Genomic DNA, 19,411 nt, shown 5'->3' with positions numbered 1-19,411 from the left:
TTTTTTTTTTTTTTTTTTTGAGACAGAATCTCACTCTGTTGCCCAGGCTGGAGTGCAGTGGCCAATCTCGGCTCACTGCGACCTCCGCATCCCAGGTTCAAGCAATTCTCATGCCTCAGCCTCCCAAGTGGCTAGGATTCCAGATGCCCCCCCACCACCCCAGCTAATTTTTGTATTTTTAGTAGAGACGGGGTTTTGCCATGTTGGCCAGGCTGGTCTTGAACTCCTGACCTCAGGTGATCCACCCACCTCAGCCTCCCAAAGTGCTGGGATTACAGGCGTGAGCCACCGTGCCTGGCCGTTTTCTTTTTTCTTTTTTGAGACGGAGTCTTGCTGTGATAACCAGGCTGGGATGCAAGGGCACCATCACAGCTCAATACAGCCTCGAATTCCTGGCCTCATGCCCACCTTAGCCTCCCGAGTAGCTGGGACTACACGTGCATACCACCACACCTAGCTAATTTTTAAATTTTTTTGCAGAAACAAGATTTTGCTATGCTGTCCAGGCTGGTCTAGAACTCCAGGCATCAAGTAATCTTCCCGCCTTGGCCTCCCAAAGTGCTGGGATTACAGGCGTGAGTTCCCACGTCCGGTCTTTTCCTGTCTGCTTTGATTTTCTCTCCCTTCCTCTCAAATCTGTCCATCTTTTCTTTGTGGTACTAGTTATTATTTGTAAGCCTGGAAAGTTATCTCAGTTTTAGAGGCTTGAAAACTATTGAATTTTACTTTTTCTAGATTTTATATCATTTAATTTTTATTTCTGATTCTTCGATTTATTTAGAATTGATTCTGATGTTTACAGTAAAGCAAGGTTCAAACATTTCATATTTTGAATTTCAAGTCAGTTATTTTAAAATATTTTACAAAATAACTTTTTTTCTTTGATTTGCGAGATTTCCTTTGTTGCATGTGAAAGTCTTACATAAAATTACTATGACTTTAATGTCTTATTAAAATAATAAAACAAATTTTATTTTCCTCATTAGACATTATAACTATGATTTATTTCAACAAGGAGATACTTTCCACTTTCTATTATAAGAATGCACATATTGTTCATTTTATTCAAGATCCCACTGTTTTCAGGAAGCTTAGAAATGGGTGGGGTAATATAGCCACTCTCGTTTATTCAGACAGAGGCACAATATTAAAAGCTTACCTGAAATTCTGTACTGCGTCAAGGGGCGAAGTTAATACAGAACTGAAATTAAAATGCAGAAAAATGTTATTATAAAGAACAAAGAAGACATTCTACAAGACAACCTGAGGAGTCTGAACAAACTACGTTCCTGTTTTAGACGCGATTGTGACATCGACATAAAGCCACCTGCTTCTACCTCTTCCTTCACGCCTGCGTCTCCCAATGCTGGGGGCAGTTCCCTGGGTAAAGTTGAGTTTATGTCTTTGTTTACCATCCAGCATCCTCTCTATCCTTGTGAGGCTCAGCAACGGTGATGGGATTAGGGGCTCTGGGGGTCTCACGTGGATGGAGGAGTTCTGGGCCGAGGGGAACTACAACCACCATCTCTATCCCAGATCTGCTATTTGAACTCTGGGCGCAAGGGCGGCAGAGGGGTCCCCCATCACTGTGGCTCCCCAGCTCCAGGTGGAAAAGCCCCGCAGCCACGACTAACGGCCACTGTGAATGCCCGACGAGGGACCTGTGATGGATTTAAAAGGTAGCAAGCAGTTTGCTGGATTTCATACTCTCGAGAAAGAGCTTATCGTGACCATCGTTCTAGATCGCCACACCGTCAGAAAAATCCAAGTCTGCTTTATTTTGCTTAATCTATTCATTAAAGTTTCAAGTACTGAATGACAGTCCTATTTCAAATTCCCCTTTTGATCTTAATTTGCAGGGAATTTAAATGTCTTCCGTATTGTGATTCTTGAGTAAACTGAGGACGGATGCTCACGCGGCCCATGGCTGGACTGCTTAACCAAAGGTACCCACGCCTACTCCATCTGATACTGACAATACTGCGGCAAATGGAATCATTTTGTGCTTTTGAATTTATTCAAACAGAGGTCCTTGGCGACAGTAATGCCACTCCAAGGGGGCATTTTGGAAATGCCAGGGGTCCCTCTGGTTCTCTTAATAACTCAGGGAGCCAGAATGTTAAATCTCCTGCAAGGACAAGGAAGAAATATCCCATGTGACTTCAAAATATTCTGTGCATCTAAACCCTCTGTAATTGTAAACAGGCGGTTCTTCAATACACACTAACAGTGAAACATTTTTATAAGCAGTTATAGAAAAAGCCTAATATTTGGGAGAAGTTTATTACATGAATGGAAGCTTAATGGGTTTAAGATATCACAAAATATTTGAATAAACTGTTTACTGCTTACACTCTGCTATCCAAGGTATTACTGGATTTCCAACAACATATTTAGTTGAAAAGGCCTAAAATACCCTGAAACCAGTTGCAAGTGTGCAATAGGCAATTTGGGACTTACTTTTTACTTTTATTTTTGGAGACAGAGTCTCGCTGTGTCACCCAGGCTGGAGTGCAGTGGCACGATCTCGGTTCACTGCAACGTCCACCTCCTGGGGTCAAGCAATTCTCCTGCCTCAGCCCCCCGAGTAGCTGGGATTACAGGTGCACAATGCCACACCTGGCTAATTTTTTATATTTTTAGTAGAGACAGGGTTTCACCATGTTGTCCAGGCTGGTCTTGAACTCCCGAGCTCAGACAATCCACCTGCTTCAGCCTCCCAAAAGTGCTACGATTATAGGTGTGAGCACCGTGCCTGGCTGGGACTTATTTTTAACAAATCAATTAGTGTAACACATGAAAGATAGTGATCTTACTGGATGTCACTAATGGAAAATATTTTAAATGCAGCACCTCCTATCACTGCCATCCTATATGTTTTTACTTTTTTCTTTTTTTTTTTTTGAGATGGAGTCTTGCACTGTCACCCAGGCTGGAGTGCAGCGGCGTGATCTCGGCTCACTGCAAGCTCCGCCTCCTGGGTTCACGCCATTCTCCTGCCTTAGTCTCCCGAGTAGCTGGGACTACAGGCGCCCACCACCATGCCCGGCTAATTTTTTGTACTTTTTTTATTAGAGACGGGGTTTCACTGTGTTAGCCAGGATGGTCTCGATCTCCTGACCTCATGATTCGCCAGTCTCGGCCTCCCAAAGTGCTGGGATTACAGGCGTGAGCCACCACACCCGGCCGTTTTTACATTTTTTGTAGTACAATGAGAACTGGGCTTGTCCCCAGAGGTCTACCAGCCTCCCTGACTCCTGTTTCTGTGTCTGCGCCATTCCATTCCTCAGCATCTATCAGTGATACGGTTTTGAAGGCCAATGTCCTCCTCAGTATACAGAGGATTTCAAAATAAAACACCTATGTTCAATGACTGGTCATTAATCCTATGTCTCATGACATCATATGGGGAATCGTTTTGACCTATTTATTATTATTTGTTTTTGATATGGAATCTCACTCTTGTCACCCAGGCTAGAGTGCAGTGGCGCAATCTCATCTCACTGCAACCTCCGCCTCCTGGGTTCAACCAGTTCTCCTACCTTAGCCTCCCAAGTAGCTGGGATTACAGGTGCTCGCCATCATGCCCGACTAATTGTCGTATTTTTAGTAGAGATGGGGTTTCACCATGTTGGCCAGGCTGGTCTTGAACTCCTGAGCTCAGATGATCTGCCTGCGCAGCCTCCTAAAGTACTGGGATTACAGGCGTGAGCCACTGTGCCCAGCCTGACATAATATTTAGAAATGAGGCCCAGGTGACTTGCCAGATCATCCTACGTCTTCACTCCTCCTTCCAGGCTGTGACCTGTCCTGGTTCACGAACCCTACCCTACTCAAGGAAAGTCAGCACCAGCTTCCTCTCCGCCTTCACGTCCACCTGTACCTCCGCCCTTTCGTGGCCTTGACCATCTTCTCTGAAATCCTTCAGGCCCCACTTTCTTAGATTTCATCCCATTCATCAGAAGTCACCTCACACCTGTAATGGCGGCATTATGTTTTTCAGGACGTCTACATTCAAACATCCAGAGTGCTGTTCTAAATGACACTCTTTTTCTTTCTTTTGCATATTATTCTAAGGGCATCTCATTAGCTCTTTGACGTGGTATGTGCTGAAAGCTATTTTGGGTCATGATGGGAAACATCTCTATCTAGATGTGAGAAGCAATGTGCAAATGCAGCGAGGCCCTAAGCGACCTCAGGAAAGATGGTCACGCACCCTGCTGCCCGCACACAGTGCTGGCCGCGTACCTGTCTGGGCACAGGGAGACGTAGAGCAGGAGCAGCGGCCCGGCCCCCACAACGGTGGCGAGAGACGACCTCATCCAGGAGCTGAGCTGGCAGAAGTTACAGTAGTGCACAACGGCTATCAGCGCGGCAGAGCCTGTGAACACTGGGAACTGCAAGAGCGGAAGGGTTAGGACAGCCGCCCAGGGCTCCCCAACCACCACCACTATACCTGGGCTGCCAAAACATTCGCCACTAATCCATGTTTCCTTTTTTTTGAGACAGAGTCTCGCTCTGTCGCCCAGGCTGGAGTGCGGCAGTGTGATCTCAGCTCACTGCAAACTCTGCCTCCCGGGTTCAAGTGATTCTCCTGCCTCAGCTTCCTGAGTAGCTGGGATGACAGGCTCCTGGCGCCATGCCTGGCTAATTTTTGTATTTTTAGTAGAGATGGGTTTTCACCATGTTGGCCAGGCTGGTCTCGAACTCCTGTCCTCAGGTGATCCACCTGCCTTGGCCTCCCAAAGTGTCTAGGATTACAGGCGTGAGCCACCGCGCCCGGCCTAATCCATGTTTGTGTGTAATCTAAAAATATCACCGATACCATCTGATTGCTTACTATCCCCAGTCAGTCTTACTTTTTTAGTGGGCAGTGTCAAGGACAGATCAAGCCTCTAGGTTCACTAGCCAGCATGAGGCTCCCTGTTCACACGGTACCACGCACCTCTGCAGGCGTGGGAAACGCCACGTGTCTCCGTGGAAAGGGAAGGGAGGCCTCCCGTTCGAGAACCACTGTGTGATCAGCTTCCTTCAAAAAGCTTTTCCTAGGGGCCCAATGAGATGTGATGTGGGGCTAAAGTGCCAAACACCATCAGCCCGCCCGGAAGCCCAAGCACAAGAAGCATCATCTCCCACGGCCGCGCTGGTTCCCTCTCCACGGAGTTGAGCAAAGGTCCCTTCCTGACCAGCAGCAGCCGATCCGGGCACGAGTCAATTCTGTCTGCCAGTTATGCTTCTCACATGGTTAGGAAATGTGGGGCAGACACTTGTTTGTAAAGTGTAAAGGAAAATGACTGATTTGGGACTTGATGAAGAACAAGGCACATTGGCGGGGACCCATGCCCACTGGGGACTCCCCAGCCCGGCCATTGCCAGTGCGTGAGCATCTGGGCAGCCCGGTGTTAAGTCGGCTCAGGACAGCAAAAGAGTTCGTGCTTCTTCGTGGGTTTATTTTTATTTTATTTTGTTTTTAATTTTATTTTTATTTTGTTTTGAGATGGAGTCTCGCTCTGTCACCCAGGCTGGAATGCAGTGGCGCGATCTCTGCTCACTGCAAGCTCCGCCTTCTGGGTTCAGGTCATTCTCCTGCCTCAGCCTCCCAAGTGGCTGGGACTACAGGCACCCGCCACCACGCCTGGCTAATTTTTTGTATTTTTAGTAGAGACTGGGTTTCACCGTGTTAGCCAGATGGTCTCGATCTCCTGACCTGGTGATCCACCCACCTTGGCCTCCCAAAGTGCTGGGATTACAGGTGTGAGCCACTGTGTCCAGCCCCATTTTATTTTATTTAGTGACGGAGTCTCACTCTGTCACCCAGGCTGGAGTGCGGTGGTGCAATCTCAGCTCACTGCAATCTCCGCCTCCCGGGTTCAAGAGATTCTCCTGCCTCAGCCTCCCGAGTAGCTGGGATTAAAGGTGAGCACCACTACGCCCAGCTAATTGTATTTTTTGTGAAACAGGGTTTCACCATGTTGACCAGGATGGTCTCAATCTCTTGACCTCATGATCCGCCCGCCTTGGCCTCCCAAAGTGCTGGGATTACAGGTGTGAGACACTGTGCCCAGCCAAAGCGTTTATTTTTAAATTGCTATCCCAAGTGATTTAAAGAGAGAGATTAGGGAGTCCAGGAGAACGTGGAAATAAAACGGCTGAGCCTTTACTTACGTGTATGTTTGTCTCAAATTCGGAGGTGACGTGGGAGTAGACAGCCAGTGCGGGGAGCGACACCAGGATGGCCCCGATGCAGTGACGCGGTAGCCAGCCGGCGATCCACTCCAGCAGGCGCTTGGTGCAGGCCATGACATCCTCCAGGAAGAACACCATCCTGCGAGAGGGACAGGGGTTAGGGACATCACTCCCTGCAGGAGTGATGGGGCCTGGGGTGGGTCATGGGCCTGGAGACAGGCGCAAGGCTGCGGCCAGCACTGCCCTCCGCGCTCTCCCATGCTGCCCCTGGGACGGGCATGGAAGCAGGCGTGGGGTAGGGGGTCTGCCTCCCTCACTTTTGGTAGAAGGCGAGGAAGCTGGGCTCAGCTCATTGTACCTGACTCTAGGGTCACATGTTGCCTTCTGATAAAATATGCTTGTGGAAATCACACGCTTCGCTTGTCTCAGAGAGCACGTGAGAGTATTACAGGCCCCAAGGAGAGTCTCCTGGGGGTCACCACGCTGCCGTCACCTGCTCCCATCAGCTTCTGAGGCATGAGGTCTTGATGGGGGCAGCTCTGGAGGCACCCCGGAATTCTGTGGAGCCCCTGCAGTTGTCGCAGCAGGAGAGATGGTCCTGGCATCTGGTGGGAAGGCACCAGGGACAGAGGCGTCCTGCATGTGGGCAGGTGCCACCCAGGGAGGTTCTGCCCTGCACCCCACACAGCAGCCATGCCCCGGGCACCCACAAAGGCGGAAGGCTGCTGACAGCATCTTAGCCCAGAGCCTGTCCCATCTACAAACAGAGAGTGCTCTGCGGTGACGCTGACACACTGGATTTCCCGGAGGGCAGCTCCTGTGGAAACTGAGTGGCGGTCATCTCTGCTCTGTTTGGGGCATCACCAAGGCCTGTTCCATGTTTCGGAAAATCACATCATAGGCCGAACCCGGCTCGTGGCGCCTGGACCACTAAACCCGCACACGCGTGCCGTCTGCATCTGGGCTGTCACGTTCATCATGCGTGTGCACAGCTTCAGGACTTCAGGCAGCGGGACCCTGTCATACATGAGGTCCAGCACCACGTATTTCATGTTAAAAGACTTCGTCCTTCTGAGCAGAGCGACGGTATGCACTGACTCGTTTTGCAGGTGTGTGTCTAGGCAGGCTCCGTTTCAGGAGTGTGATGTTGACACAGTAAAAAGTTCTGTATAAAGAAGCAGCGGAGCGTGTGGGCCAAGAACCACTGTGAGGAGGAGGAACAGGTCTTGGCTGAGCCCAGGGACCCCTGGGCCAATGGAGGGGGGCAGGTGGGGAGATGAGGAGAGGGTGTGGGGTCCTCGTGGGGAGGTTGTTGCCAGGGAACTGCGGATGGGCCTGCTGTCCCTGCCTCAGGAGAGGCTGGGCGGGGGCCGCTGTTGTGAAGAGCCTCTGGCACAAAGCCCCCCGCCCCGCCCGGTGGCCCGGCCTTCCGGCCTGAACACCTACCATGCCTCTGCCTCTTGGCTGCGTGGTGTGGCCAGGTGAGGAAACGCTCACCCTCCAGCCATTCCCCACAGGGACGCAGGCACAGTCTCACCCTTTTAGGGTACTGGACAGCCCTGGTTTCCTGATATTTAAAGGATAATGAAGGCTTTGGAACATTTCCAAGAATAACCACAAATATGCAGAATACAGAGGCCCCAGGAGAGGGGACAGAGGGAACCGAGTTCCCAGTCAGGAGTAGGAAAGATGTGAGGTGGCGAGGGGCCTTCATCCTGGTCCCCGAGTCTGCAGGGATCTGAAAATGAGACCTGCCATCCTCACACCTGCCGGGGCAGAGTAGAGAGGGAGACGCAGGAAGCCTCCTGGAGGCGGCAGGCGGGGCCTGGGCCAGTCACTGAGAAGGCGCCTGGCTTCCCTCCTCTACAGGAAAGGGATGGGGCGCCCGTACACCCCACAGCACAGGCTCCCGTCACGCTGGGGTCAAAAACACGGCCCTCAGAGGGGCCAGGGAAGCCTTTCAGGGTCTGGGCCTCTCCCAGGCTTGACGATTCCTGGTAAATGGAACTAAATCCCACCAGAGGCCTGTTTAGGGGTGCAGCAGCCACCACCTTCACCAGAGGTTTGGGGAGTGCGTCCGTGCAGGCGGGTCCAGCACACCTCACCCCAGCCCTCGGCAGTCTAGACCGAGGTTGGCCTCAATGCTTTAGAATTGGGTCTGAAGGAGTAGGAATAATGGCTAAAGGGTGCAAGTCAAAAGGCGTAGAGACAATGCTGGCCTCAGAGCCCTCAAGACACTACAACCACCCACATTAGAGGAAAACCTGGTGGCAGGCCAGGGAGGGCAGATCTGGGGGAGTGACTGCCCACGGGGACGGGTTTCTTTTTGGGGTGATGGAGGTGCCCGATAGTTACATAGTGGTGATATTCATACAATTCTTCAAATTTACTAAAAATCACTGAGTTTTGCCCACTTGCATGACTTTATTGTATGTAAATCATGTCACAATAAAACTGATCCTTTTTTCTTTTTTGAGATGGAGTCACGCAGGCTGGAGTGCACCGGTGTGATCTCGGCTCACTGCAACCTCCACCTCCTGGGTTCAAGTGATTCTCCTGCCTTAGCCTCCCGAGTAACTGGAATTACAGGCACCCACCACCAAGACTGGCTTTTTTGTGTGTGTGTATTTTTAGTAAAGACGGGTTTCCCCATGTTGCAGGCTGGTCTCGAACTCCCCAGCCTCAGGTGATCCACCTGCCTCGGGCCTCCCCAAAGTGCTGGGATTACAAGGTGTGAGGCTCACCACACCTGGCCTAAAGCTGGCCTAAAGCTGATCTTTTTGGCCAGGTGCGGTGGCTCACGCCTGTAATCCCAGCACTTTGGGAGGCCGAGGCGGGCGGGTCATGAGGTCAGGAGATCGAGACCATCCTGGCTAACACAGTGAAACCCCGTCTCTACTAAAAATGCAAAAAACTAGCCGGGCGAGGTAGTGGGCACCTGTAGTCCCAGCTACTAGGGAGGCTGAGGCAGGAGAATGGCGTGAACCCGGGAGGCAGAGCTTGCAGTGAGCCGAGATCGTGCCACTGCACTCCAGCCTGGGCGACAGAGCGAGACTCCGTCTCCAAAAAAAAAAAAAAAAAAAGCTGATCTTTTTAAAGAGGGAAAACAAACCAACCAGGGGCCTGAGGATGTCTGGTTTGGGTTCTGGGGAAGCAGGCCCTGGAAGGGCCTTCGGACGACGGCTCCTTTGGGAGGGGTCCCCAGAAGCACAAGAGGGCACTGAGGCAGGACGGGAGGCTGTGCCAGGAAGAGGGCTGCTCGCTGTAGGCGATGGGACGTGAGCCCAGAGAGTTCTGGGAAACAGTGAGCACGTGCCACAGAGAGCATGACCCATGGCGAAAGGGTCCTGGGTACGGCACAGGTGGGAGGGAGGAGGCAGGAATCCCAGCCTGCCCACCTCAGATGGGAGAAGCCAGCATTCCGGAGCTTCGGGCCAGACTCAAAGCCATTCGTCTCTGCCCTGGGATGCTGGATAAGGGCAGCAGATACTCAAGGTCAGGGCTGCCTCCCCATGTCTGTTTGAAGCCCAGCTCCTGGACACAGTTGCTAGTGGGACTCTGCTAGGCTGGCAGCCATCCTGTTGAGGGTGACTGGACCACGAAAGGGGCTTGTGGTGCCCAGAATGGGGACCACGCAGGGCCGCCTGCCTGCTCAGGAATGCTGAGACACTGCAAGCCCCCTCAGGGAGCCGGGTTGGTCCCAAGGGCCCGGCTTCCCCAAGACGCACCTGTGGTCCGTTCGGAGCCTCTGTCCCCTTTAAAGTGAGCTTTTTATTATTGGGCTGTATGAGTTCTTTATCCATTCTAGATGTTAGACCTTGTCCGAGGCCTGATCTACAAATGTTCCCTCCCATTCTGTGGGTTCTTTTGCTTTCCTGATGTTCTTTGCAGCACAACGGCTTAACTTTTGATGAAGTTGAGCTTGTCTCTTCTTTCTTCTGCTGGCATCATACCCAAGAGACCACCGCCTGAGGCAAGCACACGGAGATGCTGCTATGGGTCTATGTTTGGCTCCTGCACTCTGAAGAGGCGCCTGCTGACCCAGCCCTGCCTATCATCTGCCCCGACTCATGTATTTTCCTTTCCTTCCTCCAGATCATTTCCTATCTTCTCACCTTCTCCTCTGCAGTCTCTCACCCTGGAGATCCGGGGACGAGCTGGCAGCGGTCGGGGCTGTGGGGCACTGCCCCCTCCAGTGAGGTGGTCCCCCCGCATCTGGGCCAATGTGAGGGAGGGAGGATGCCAGGGCACAGGGCCGGGGGAGGACACGGGGGCCCATCTCCAGAAATCAGCCAGCAGGGACAGCTGGCTGGAGACCAGTCCAACTGCTCAGCCATAAGCCATAGAGCCAGAAGAGGGAGCTAATGGCTCAGAGCTGAAGACCCAGCCCACATGGTGCTTACCTGATGGACACTGCGAGGGACAGCACCTCCAGCAGCAGGGCCGCGCTGAAGACAGCCAGGGCGGCGGGTGGGGGAGGCGTGGTGGCCGCCTCGTACTTCAGGAAGCAGGTGGTGGACAGCGTCAGAAACACTGTGGTCGACAGAAACACATCCAGGAGGGAGCTGAAGGTGGGACTAGCAAACGTCTTCACGGGGGAGTTCTTTATGACCTGTTTGGAGCAGGAGTGGAGCAGAATGACTGGGTGGCCACGGGAGGCCAGGAGTGTAGTTCGGATGGAGAAACAGGCAACACGTGCTGAGCGCTGCTGCTCCGGGCCAGGCACGGGGCGGGAAGGCTCTCGGAGGGCTGTCTCCCTCTACTACCCCATTTAATACTAGGGAGTCCAAGGCACAGAGATGTTAAACTTGTCCAGGGGGCCGGGCACGGTGGCTCACGCCTATAATCCCCACACTTTGGGAGGCTGAGGCAGGAGGGTCGTTGGAGCCCAGGAGTTCAACGCCAGCCTGAGTAACACAGTGAGACCCCATCTCTACAAAAAATTTTAAAATTAGCCAGGCATGGCAGTGCGTGACTGTGGTCCCAACTACTCAGGAGGCTGAGGCAGGAGGATCGTGTGAACCCAGGAGTTTGAGGCTGCAGTGAGCTATAATCATACCACTGCACTCCAGCCTGGGCAACAGAGAGAGACTCCGTCTACCAAAAATAAAATAATTAGCCGGGCCTAGTGGTTTGTGCCTGTAGTCCCAGGTACTTGAGGGGCTGAGGTGGGAGGACTGCTTGAGCCCAGGAGTTTGAAGCTGCAGTGAACTATGATCACACCACTGCAGAATGATACCCTGTTTCCAAAAAACAAACAAACAAACAAACAAAAAAACGCTGCCAGGGTCACAGAGCAATTGATTACGACCCAGCACATTCTCACAGACACGCTACATATGTAGCTGAAAGATGAGTTACTGACTGGCGCAGGTGAGGTCTCTATATCTGTAAGCAGTTGCGCGACAGCAATGTGCAGGGAGGTCCTGCTGCGTGGCGGAGTTCTAGCTTCAGCAGGCGTGAAAGGGGGACTTCATGGCGGAACTGGCTGAGGGGGAGTTAAGCGGCACATCGTTGCCTGGGAACCTACGGGGCCTGGCTCTGTGCTTGGGGCCGGGACCTACACAAAATGATGCCCTTGGGCAGCTCACAGCGGGAGGTGGGAGGGTCAGGGAGAGGAAACACAGGCAGGTGTGCCAAGTACACTAGAGAGGCCTGCACCAGTGTTCGGCAGTTGAGGGGGAGAAATAATGATGCTGACATGTCCAAGAGGTGTACTAGGCCCAGGCCCTGCAGGGCTCTGGGGGGCTGCGATCTCCACTGATGCTCACAACACCCCACAGGCAGGAACCACCACCCATCTCGGGGTACAGATTGGGAGGCCAAGGCCAGGGGCTACCCCAAGGGCACACAGTGAACGAGGAGCCAGGCCAGGACTTGGTGTGGACCGGTTGACTCCTGAGTGTGCCCCTAACCTAGAGGAACGAGCAGGACCCAAAGGCAGAGGCTGTGGTTGGGAGAGGGAGGGATGCAGAAAGTTCAGCTCCTTTCCATTTGGCCTTGCAACCTTCTGGCAACCCAAGAGGCCATGGGTGTCCACTCAGCATCCCAGCCGGGCTCGGGGCTGGGGGCGGGGGCCGGAGACACAGGGAGCGGAAAGGTCTCATTGCAGCCCTGGGTGCACTGTGTGTTCCGTGGGACAAACCAGCTCCAGGTGTCTTGACCACTCCCAGGAACTAGGTGGGAGGTGAGGAGGGGGAGTTTGGACGGTGGGAGCAGGGCTGCCAGTCAGCCCTGATGCCAGGCTGGACCCTGCCAGGGCAACCTGGGGGTGGGGTTTGGTTCCAAATTCCCTCCAAGGAACCTAGAGGCTCTGTAGGTGTCCATGTGCCCCGGAAGGGCAAGTCTGCTCCCAACCCTGGAATTCCCTCAGAAGGTGTGGGAATTTCTTTTTTGTTCAGGGGTGGCGGGGACAGAGTCTCACTGTCGCCAGGCTGGAGTGCAGTGGCGCGATCTCGGCTCACTGCAACCTCCGCCCCCCGGGTTCAAGCAATTCTCCTGCCTCAACCTCCAGAGTAGCTGGAACTACAGGCATACGGTACCACACCCGGCTAGTTTTTGTACTATTAGTAGAGACGGGGTTTCACCAAGTTGGCCAGAACGGTCTCTATTTCTTGACCTCATGATCTGCCTGCCTCAGCCTCCCAAAGTGCTGGGATTACAGGTGTGAGCCACCGCGCCCGGCCAGGTGTGGGAATTTCAGGGGTGACACTGCCCATGCCCACCCGCCTTGGCAGAGGCACACACACGTCCCCTTTCTCTGGGGCTCCATCTAGTGCCCATCAGGGGTCCCAGTCAGGGCTGGGTGCACGCATGTCCCCCGAGACCTCACTGCCATGCCTACGTGAGGTCAGAAGGTTTCCACACAGGCTGCTCTACTTCCGGGAGCCCACATCTCCCACCTTCCAAGCCAAGGGCTCGGGTGCAGGGCCTTTCCGTCTTGGGGCTACCATCTCCTCTGCAGAACTGCCCCATCCATGGACGCTGGCAGAGGCCCCGCTCCTCCCTCCACCTCCCTTGTGGTCTCTCCTGCCTGCCCTGCTGCCTCCCAGAGACACCTGTCCCGGCCCCAGCCTCTCCCTCTGGGCCACCCCTGGCCCTGATGCCAGAGGCTCCCCAGGCCCACCTGCCCTACCCCTGTGCATCCTGGCAGTGCCGCCTGTCCCAGTCCCACTGATAACGATGCTCCTCCACGTCATGACACTCTTTCGCCCTCTCTCCCCGTGGGCTCCAAACCCAGGGGCAGTGCCACTGGCTCTACCCTGCTCACTGCCCACANTCCCGGCCCCAGCCTCTCCCTCTGGGCCACCCCTGGCCCTGATGCCAGAGGCTCCCCAGGCCCACCTGCCCTACCCCTGTGCATCCTGGCAGTGCCGCCTGTCCCAGTCCCACTGATAACGATGCTCCTCCACGTCATGACACTCTTTCGCCCTCTCTCCCCGTGGGCTCCAAACCCAGGGGCAGTGCCACTGGCTCTACCCTGCTCACTGCCCACATCCCAGGGCCTCCGGGTGTGGCCGTCCCACCATCCTCAGAGCGCAGGCTCTGCGGCGGGGCTGCCAGGGCTCAAGTCACTCCGCCATAACTAGTTGTGATATCCACCCAGCCATGCCTCAGTCTCTTTATCCAAAACCAGGGATAAACCAGTACTTGCACCTTGTGGGTGGTGGGATGTTAGGCTAGGAACGCACCCATGTGGAGCCCTCAGCACGAGTCCCCACATGCAGGCCAGCTGGGAGGCTCCCTGTCCCGGTGTCTGTCCTTTCCTACCCACCGGGACCCTGTGGCCACCTGCCCTGAGTTTTGGTAACAGCCTCCCACCTGTCATGTGGCCTCCTGTCTTGTCCACACTCTTATCACCCTCCAAAACTCAGCTGATACATGTTTTTCTTTTTTCTTTTTTCTTTTTTTTTTTTTTTGAGACAGAGTTTCACTCTTCTTGCCCAGGCTAGAGTGCAATAGTACAATGGTGTGGTCTTGGCTCACTGCAACCTCCGCCACCCAGGTTCAAGCGATTCTCCTGTCTCGGTTTCCCAAGTAGCTGGGATTACAGGCACCCACCACCATATCTGGCTAAGTTTTGTGTTTTCAGTAGAGACGGGGTTTCACCATGTTGGCCAGGCTGGTCTCAAACTCCTGACCTCAGGCAATCCGCCCACCTCAGCCTCCCAAAGTGCTGGGATTACAGGCGTGAGCCACCACACCCGGCCATGTTTTTTTTCCTTTTGTTGGAAGAGACAGGGTCTCACTATGTTGCTCAGGCTGGTCTGTCTCCTGGCCTCAAGGGATCCTCCTGCCTCCGCTTCCTGAGTAACTGGGATTACAGGTGTGAGCTGTGTGATCTTAAAACACAACCTGTTCCAGATCCTTCAACAGCTCCCCATGGCCTTTGGCATAAAGTCCATGGTGTGAGAGCCATAAACTAACCCCTGCCACCTCCTGCCACTCCCGCCCCGGACGCACCTGCAACTCCCCGGACGCACCTGCAACTCCCCGGACGCACCTGCAACTCCCTGGACGCACCTGCAACTCCCTGGACGCACCGGGCTCTCTAACGTTTGTGGGTGCTTGCCCCACTCTCCAGAATGTTCCCTCATTCCTACATTCCATTAATTCCTAGTCTTCCCACCAAGGCAAGCTCAGGAGGTCCCCCCTTGGGGCCCCCAGCCTGGGCTTGGTGCCTCGCCGTGTGCTGGGAGGGCATTTGCAGACCTCCAGCTTCAGATGTTGTTTCTAAATTCCTCCTCCCTATCAGGCCACATCTTTCCCCCTTCCCCAGCACCAAGAACAGTCCCTGGCAGAGCAGAGGCTGAGTGTACATTTGGTGCCTTTAGAAGGGATGGCAGAGGTGTCTGCTGTTTGGGAGGTTCAGCAGTGCAGGGCGAGAAGCGGCCCAGATGCCTGGCTTGGCAGCCAGACTGCTCGTGTCCAACCGTGGCTATGGGACCACGGCCACCTGTTCAGCCTTTCTCAGCCTCAGCTTTCTCTTTGGTAAAATGAGGATAATCATCAGCTTCCCTACAGCATTGCTATGAGGATGAAATGAGATGATATTGTGCCTTACAGGCCACCAACCAGCATCTGCCACCCCACGAGGCATAAACTGGCTCCACCGGGCTTACCAGGGTCTTTCTAGAGCCCAGACCAGGACACCACAGAGTTTAATGAAGACCTGCTGGAGGAACCAAGGGAAACAGAATGAGAAATCCCTTTTGTTCTGGGTGGAGAGGGCGCCCACTCTTGAGTTGGGAACACTCAGAGGTTAGGTTTGGGCCTGGAGGAGAGAATGCAGTCAGGAGGCCGCCAGGATTCAAACCAGGCTCTACGTTCTTGTATTATTCCTTCCAGCAAGTCCCCACAGAGCACTGTGAGCGTTGGGACTGTGCTGGAGGCTGTGAGAAGGGGCTGCAGGAGAGAGACCCGGGTCCTACCTCACAGAGCTGAGCATCTAGGGAGGGAGGAACACGAATCCAGAACCACGTAAGAATCCAAAATGGGGCACACATGGAGAAGGAAGTGTATGAAGGGAAGTACAATCCAGTATGGGGTCAGGGAGAGCTTCTTGGAGGAAGTGGGATTGGGTGAAGGTGGTGGGGGCAGGGGAGGAAATGTGGAGCTGGAGTTAGAGAGGTGAAGGCCTCCTGGGTCCTTCTCAGGGGAAGAACGCAGGGAGGGCAACAGGTAGAGAAGAGCCTCACCCAAGACTCCAGGACAGGTGGGGCGGGGGCTCCCTTTCCAGGGCAGGTGGGGGGCCCCCTTTCCAGGGCAGGTTGGGGGGATCCCTTCCAGGGCAGGTGTGGGGGGGTTCCCTTTCAGGAGAGGTGGGGGCGGTCCCTTCCAAGACTGGGGATAGCCACAGAGTCCTGGAGACGCCACCGCAGAGGAAAGGGTCTACTAATGGCGAAGTTGCGCTTTAAGACAAAGGGCTAAAGAAAGGTTTTTTTCCTCCTTTGCAAAGAGACATTTCTTTTTTTTTTTTTTTTTTTTTTTGAGACAGAGTCTCGCTCTGTCGCCCAGGCTGGAGTGCAGTCGCCGGATCTCAGCTCACTGCAAGCTCCGCCTTCCGGGTTTACGCCATTCTCCTGCCTCAGCCTCCGGAGTAGCTGGGACTACAGGCGCCCGCCACCTCGCCCGGCTAGTTTTTTGTATTTTTTTAGTAGAGACGGGGTTTCACTGTGTTAGCCAGGATGGTCTCGATCTCCTGACCTCGTGATCCGCCCGTCTTGGCCTCCCAAAGTGCTGAGATTACAGGCTTGAGCCACCGCGCCTGGCCGCAAAGAGACATTTCATGTACAGTTGCCACTCAGGATTTACAGAGTGTGGGAAATGAATGTTAGCCTTCATGTTCCCATCCCTTGCTAAAGCACAAAACTAACAGTGAATGACCCCGTGAGAACAAGACACATTCTTCAGTAAAAGCACAAGGAGAAACGAACACACCTCTTCTTGATAGCTGGTCCTGTAGGATCGCTCCAGCTCCTGATCCAGGAAGTTCAGGCTGAACTGATTAATGGGCGGCTTAAAAAAATAATCTTTCATCAGGCTGGAAGACACAACAAATGCAGTTGATCAGTTCCCAGCACCATCACTGTACCGATGTTTTCAGATCACAATTAGCGGCCAAAACGCTGCTCATTAGCTCACTACAACAGCTGCGTCTCAAAGTGTCCACAGACCAGACGCCGCTCAGCTGCCCCTTGTTCAAACAGATCTCTGGAAAGTCCTCTGTGCCTCTAAGCATAATCATATTTTGTGTTCCACCTCCATTAAAGAATGACCATCCACCATGATTATAACACACATCATTGGAACCTTGGGTTTTTGGGGTTTTTTTTGAGGCAGGGTCTCACTCCGTCGCCCAGGCTGGAGTGCAGTGGCACGGCAATCTCGGTTCACTGCAACCTCTGCCTCCCAGCTTCAAGCGATTCTCCTGCCTCAGGCTCCCCGTGTAGCTGGGATTACAGGCGCCCACCACCACACCCGGTTAATTTTTGTATTTTTTAGTAGACGCAGGGTTTCACCAGGTTGGTTAGGCTGGTCTCGAACTCCTGGGCTTAAGAGATCTCCCCGTCTCGGCCTCCCAAAGTGCTGGGGTGACAGACATGAGCCGCTGAGGTTTGTTTTTGAAAACACATTCCTCATGTCCAGGATTCGCAGATGAAGGCAGCTTTTCTGTTCTGTGAAACAGTCTTTCATGAAGAACACGCAGATCACTGTTCTGAGAGTACTTACGCGGATTTGGAGGCTTCAAATGAAACCGTAATTCAGAACCGGCGGTCCTGTCATTCAGAGTACTGACAGTAATTGCCACCATAAAAGCTAACAGGTTGTTATCACAAAATTGTGTTTATAGTTAGTGTAATTTTGGTGCTATTGTCACATATGCAGACTGCATGTGAAACCTGCAAAATGATAAAGCTCAGTGATTTTAATAGCAGGGAAATCAAACCCACTTTCCATGACTCTTTCGTTCATTTATGAATTGCCAGCGAATAGTAATATCCTTTCTATACTGCAGAAAATTACTAGAAACTAAGGGAATGTTAACATGATTTCAGAAAGCAAATATAGCTGTGTTAGCCTCTCCCTCATACAGTGACTATCAGAAGTAAATTAGATGAGGTTGGGCGTGTGGGCTCATCCTTGTAATCCCCAGCCCTTTGGGAGGCCGAGGCAGGCGGATCACCTGAGGTCAGGAGCGTGAGACCAGCCTGACCAACATGGTGAAACCCCATTTCTACTAACAACACAACAATTAGCCGGGCGTGGTGGCAGGTGCCTGTAATTCCAGCTACTCGGGCGGATGAGGCAGGAGAATCGCTTGAACCTGGGAGATGGAGGGTGCAGTGAGCCGAGATGGCGCCACTGTACTCCAGCCTGGGCAACAGAGCAAGACTACATCTCAAAAAAAAAAAAAAGAAAAGAAAAAATGAAGTAAATCAGGTGAAATACGTCAAACGCCTCACGTGCACCCAACACAAAGTAGAGCTCATCACGTGTGCCACGTCCTCTCCCTGCAGCACAGTGGGCACTCTCCTTTCTGTGACACGTATCCAGTAACTTCCTACATCCTCATACTCAGAAGAGAAATAATTCTGTGCCGGGACATTGACCCTCTCTCCTCCCAACTCAGGGACTGTGGATGGAGAGAAGAGCCACCACACTGCTGCAGAGAGGACATGCACAAGGCCACATTTTAGCAGCCAAGTGGCAGAAGTGGCCCTGCTATAAGCTGTGCTGCTCCATTTATTTATTTATTATTTATTTTTTGAGACAGAGTCTCGCTCTGTTGTCCAGGCTGGAGCGCAGTGGCGCAATCTTGGCTCACGGCAGCCTCTGTCTCCCAGGTTCAAGCGATTCTCCTAGCTCAGTCTCCTGAGTAGCTGGGATTACAGGCACCTGCCACCATGCCCGGCTAATTTTGTATTTTCAGTCGAGACGGGGGGTTTCACCTTGTTGGCCAGGCTGGTCTTGAACTCCTGATTTCAGGTGATCTACCTGCCTCGGCCTCCCAAAGTGCTGGGATTACAGGCGTGAGCCACCGTACCTGGCTGAAAATCACCCTTTGAGGCATCATAGTGAAGACTGAGGCAAGAATCATCCGTGAATGCTAAAGCTAGGGAATTCTGATGGGGAATGAAGTATTTACAAGATCTTCAAGTATCTTCCCACAGATTGCTTATTACTCATAAGAGGAAGATAATAACCTTAGATCAGAGAACCTGGCACCACTTTGCCTAATTAATCAAAATTAGTATCACTAATGAGGAACACACGGGCACTGCGTGTCCCTGGAAAGGACACCCTGAGAAGGACACGACATCCCTTCTGCAGTCTCTGCCTGGCCAGAGGGACAGCCTGAATCCAACCAACCCAACGTCAGGAATATTTGATAAAAGGACTGGGCCTGTATATTTCAAAATGTAAACATTAGGCCGGGCACAGGTTCACATCTGTAATCCCAGCACTTTGGTAGCCAAGGTGAGCAGATCACCTGAGGCCAAGAGTTCAAGACCTGCCTGGCCAACATGTTAAAATCTACCTCTACTAAAACACAAAATTAGCTGGGCATGGTTGTGTGTACCTGTAGTCCCAGCTACCTGAGAGGCTGATGCAGGAGAATCACTTGAACTCGGGAGGCAGAGGTTGCAGTGAGCTGATATCGAGCCACTGCACTACAGCCTGGGCAACACAGAGAAAAAAAAAAAAAAAAAAAAAAAAAAAA

The 19,411-nt window shown here is 52.9% G+C and overlaps 1 protein-coding gene across 2 annotated transcripts in view; it reads right to left on the bottom strand.

Annotated features, from left to right (window-relative positions):
* ADCY9 (adenylate cyclase 9) overlaps positions 1 to 19,411 on the bottom strand; it is a 165,715-nt gene that overhangs the window by 10,779 nt on the left and 135,525 nt on the right. For both annotated transcript variants that reach the window (XM_017886371.1, XM_017886370.1), the window contains exons 6-10: positions 16,627 to 16,729; positions 10,590 to 10,798; positions 6,166 to 6,325; positions 4,249 to 4,397; positions 1,160 to 1,201 (exon numbers count right to left, since the gene is read on the bottom strand). In XM_017886371.1, the coding sequence (XP_017741860.1) occupies positions 1,160 to 1,201; positions 4,249 to 4,397; positions 6,166 to 6,325; positions 10,590 to 10,798; positions 16,627 to 16,729 (663 nt within the window). The remainder of the gene's footprint in view (positions 1 to 1,159; positions 1,202 to 4,248; positions 4,398 to 6,165; positions 6,326 to 10,589; positions 10,799 to 16,626; positions 16,730 to 19,411) is intronic.

The sequence above is a fragment of the Rhinopithecus bieti genome, unplaced genomic scaffold, assembly GCF_001698545.2.
Source record: "Rhinopithecus bieti isolate Rb0 unplaced genomic scaffold, ASM169854v2 scaffold_13704, whole genome shotgun sequence".
Taxonomy (NCBI): Eukaryota; Metazoa; Chordata; class Mammalia; order Primates; family Cercopithecidae; genus Rhinopithecus; species Rhinopithecus bieti.
The sequence above is the reverse complement of the archived record's forward strand: the minus strand, read 5'-3'. Positions and strand labels throughout refer to the sequence as shown.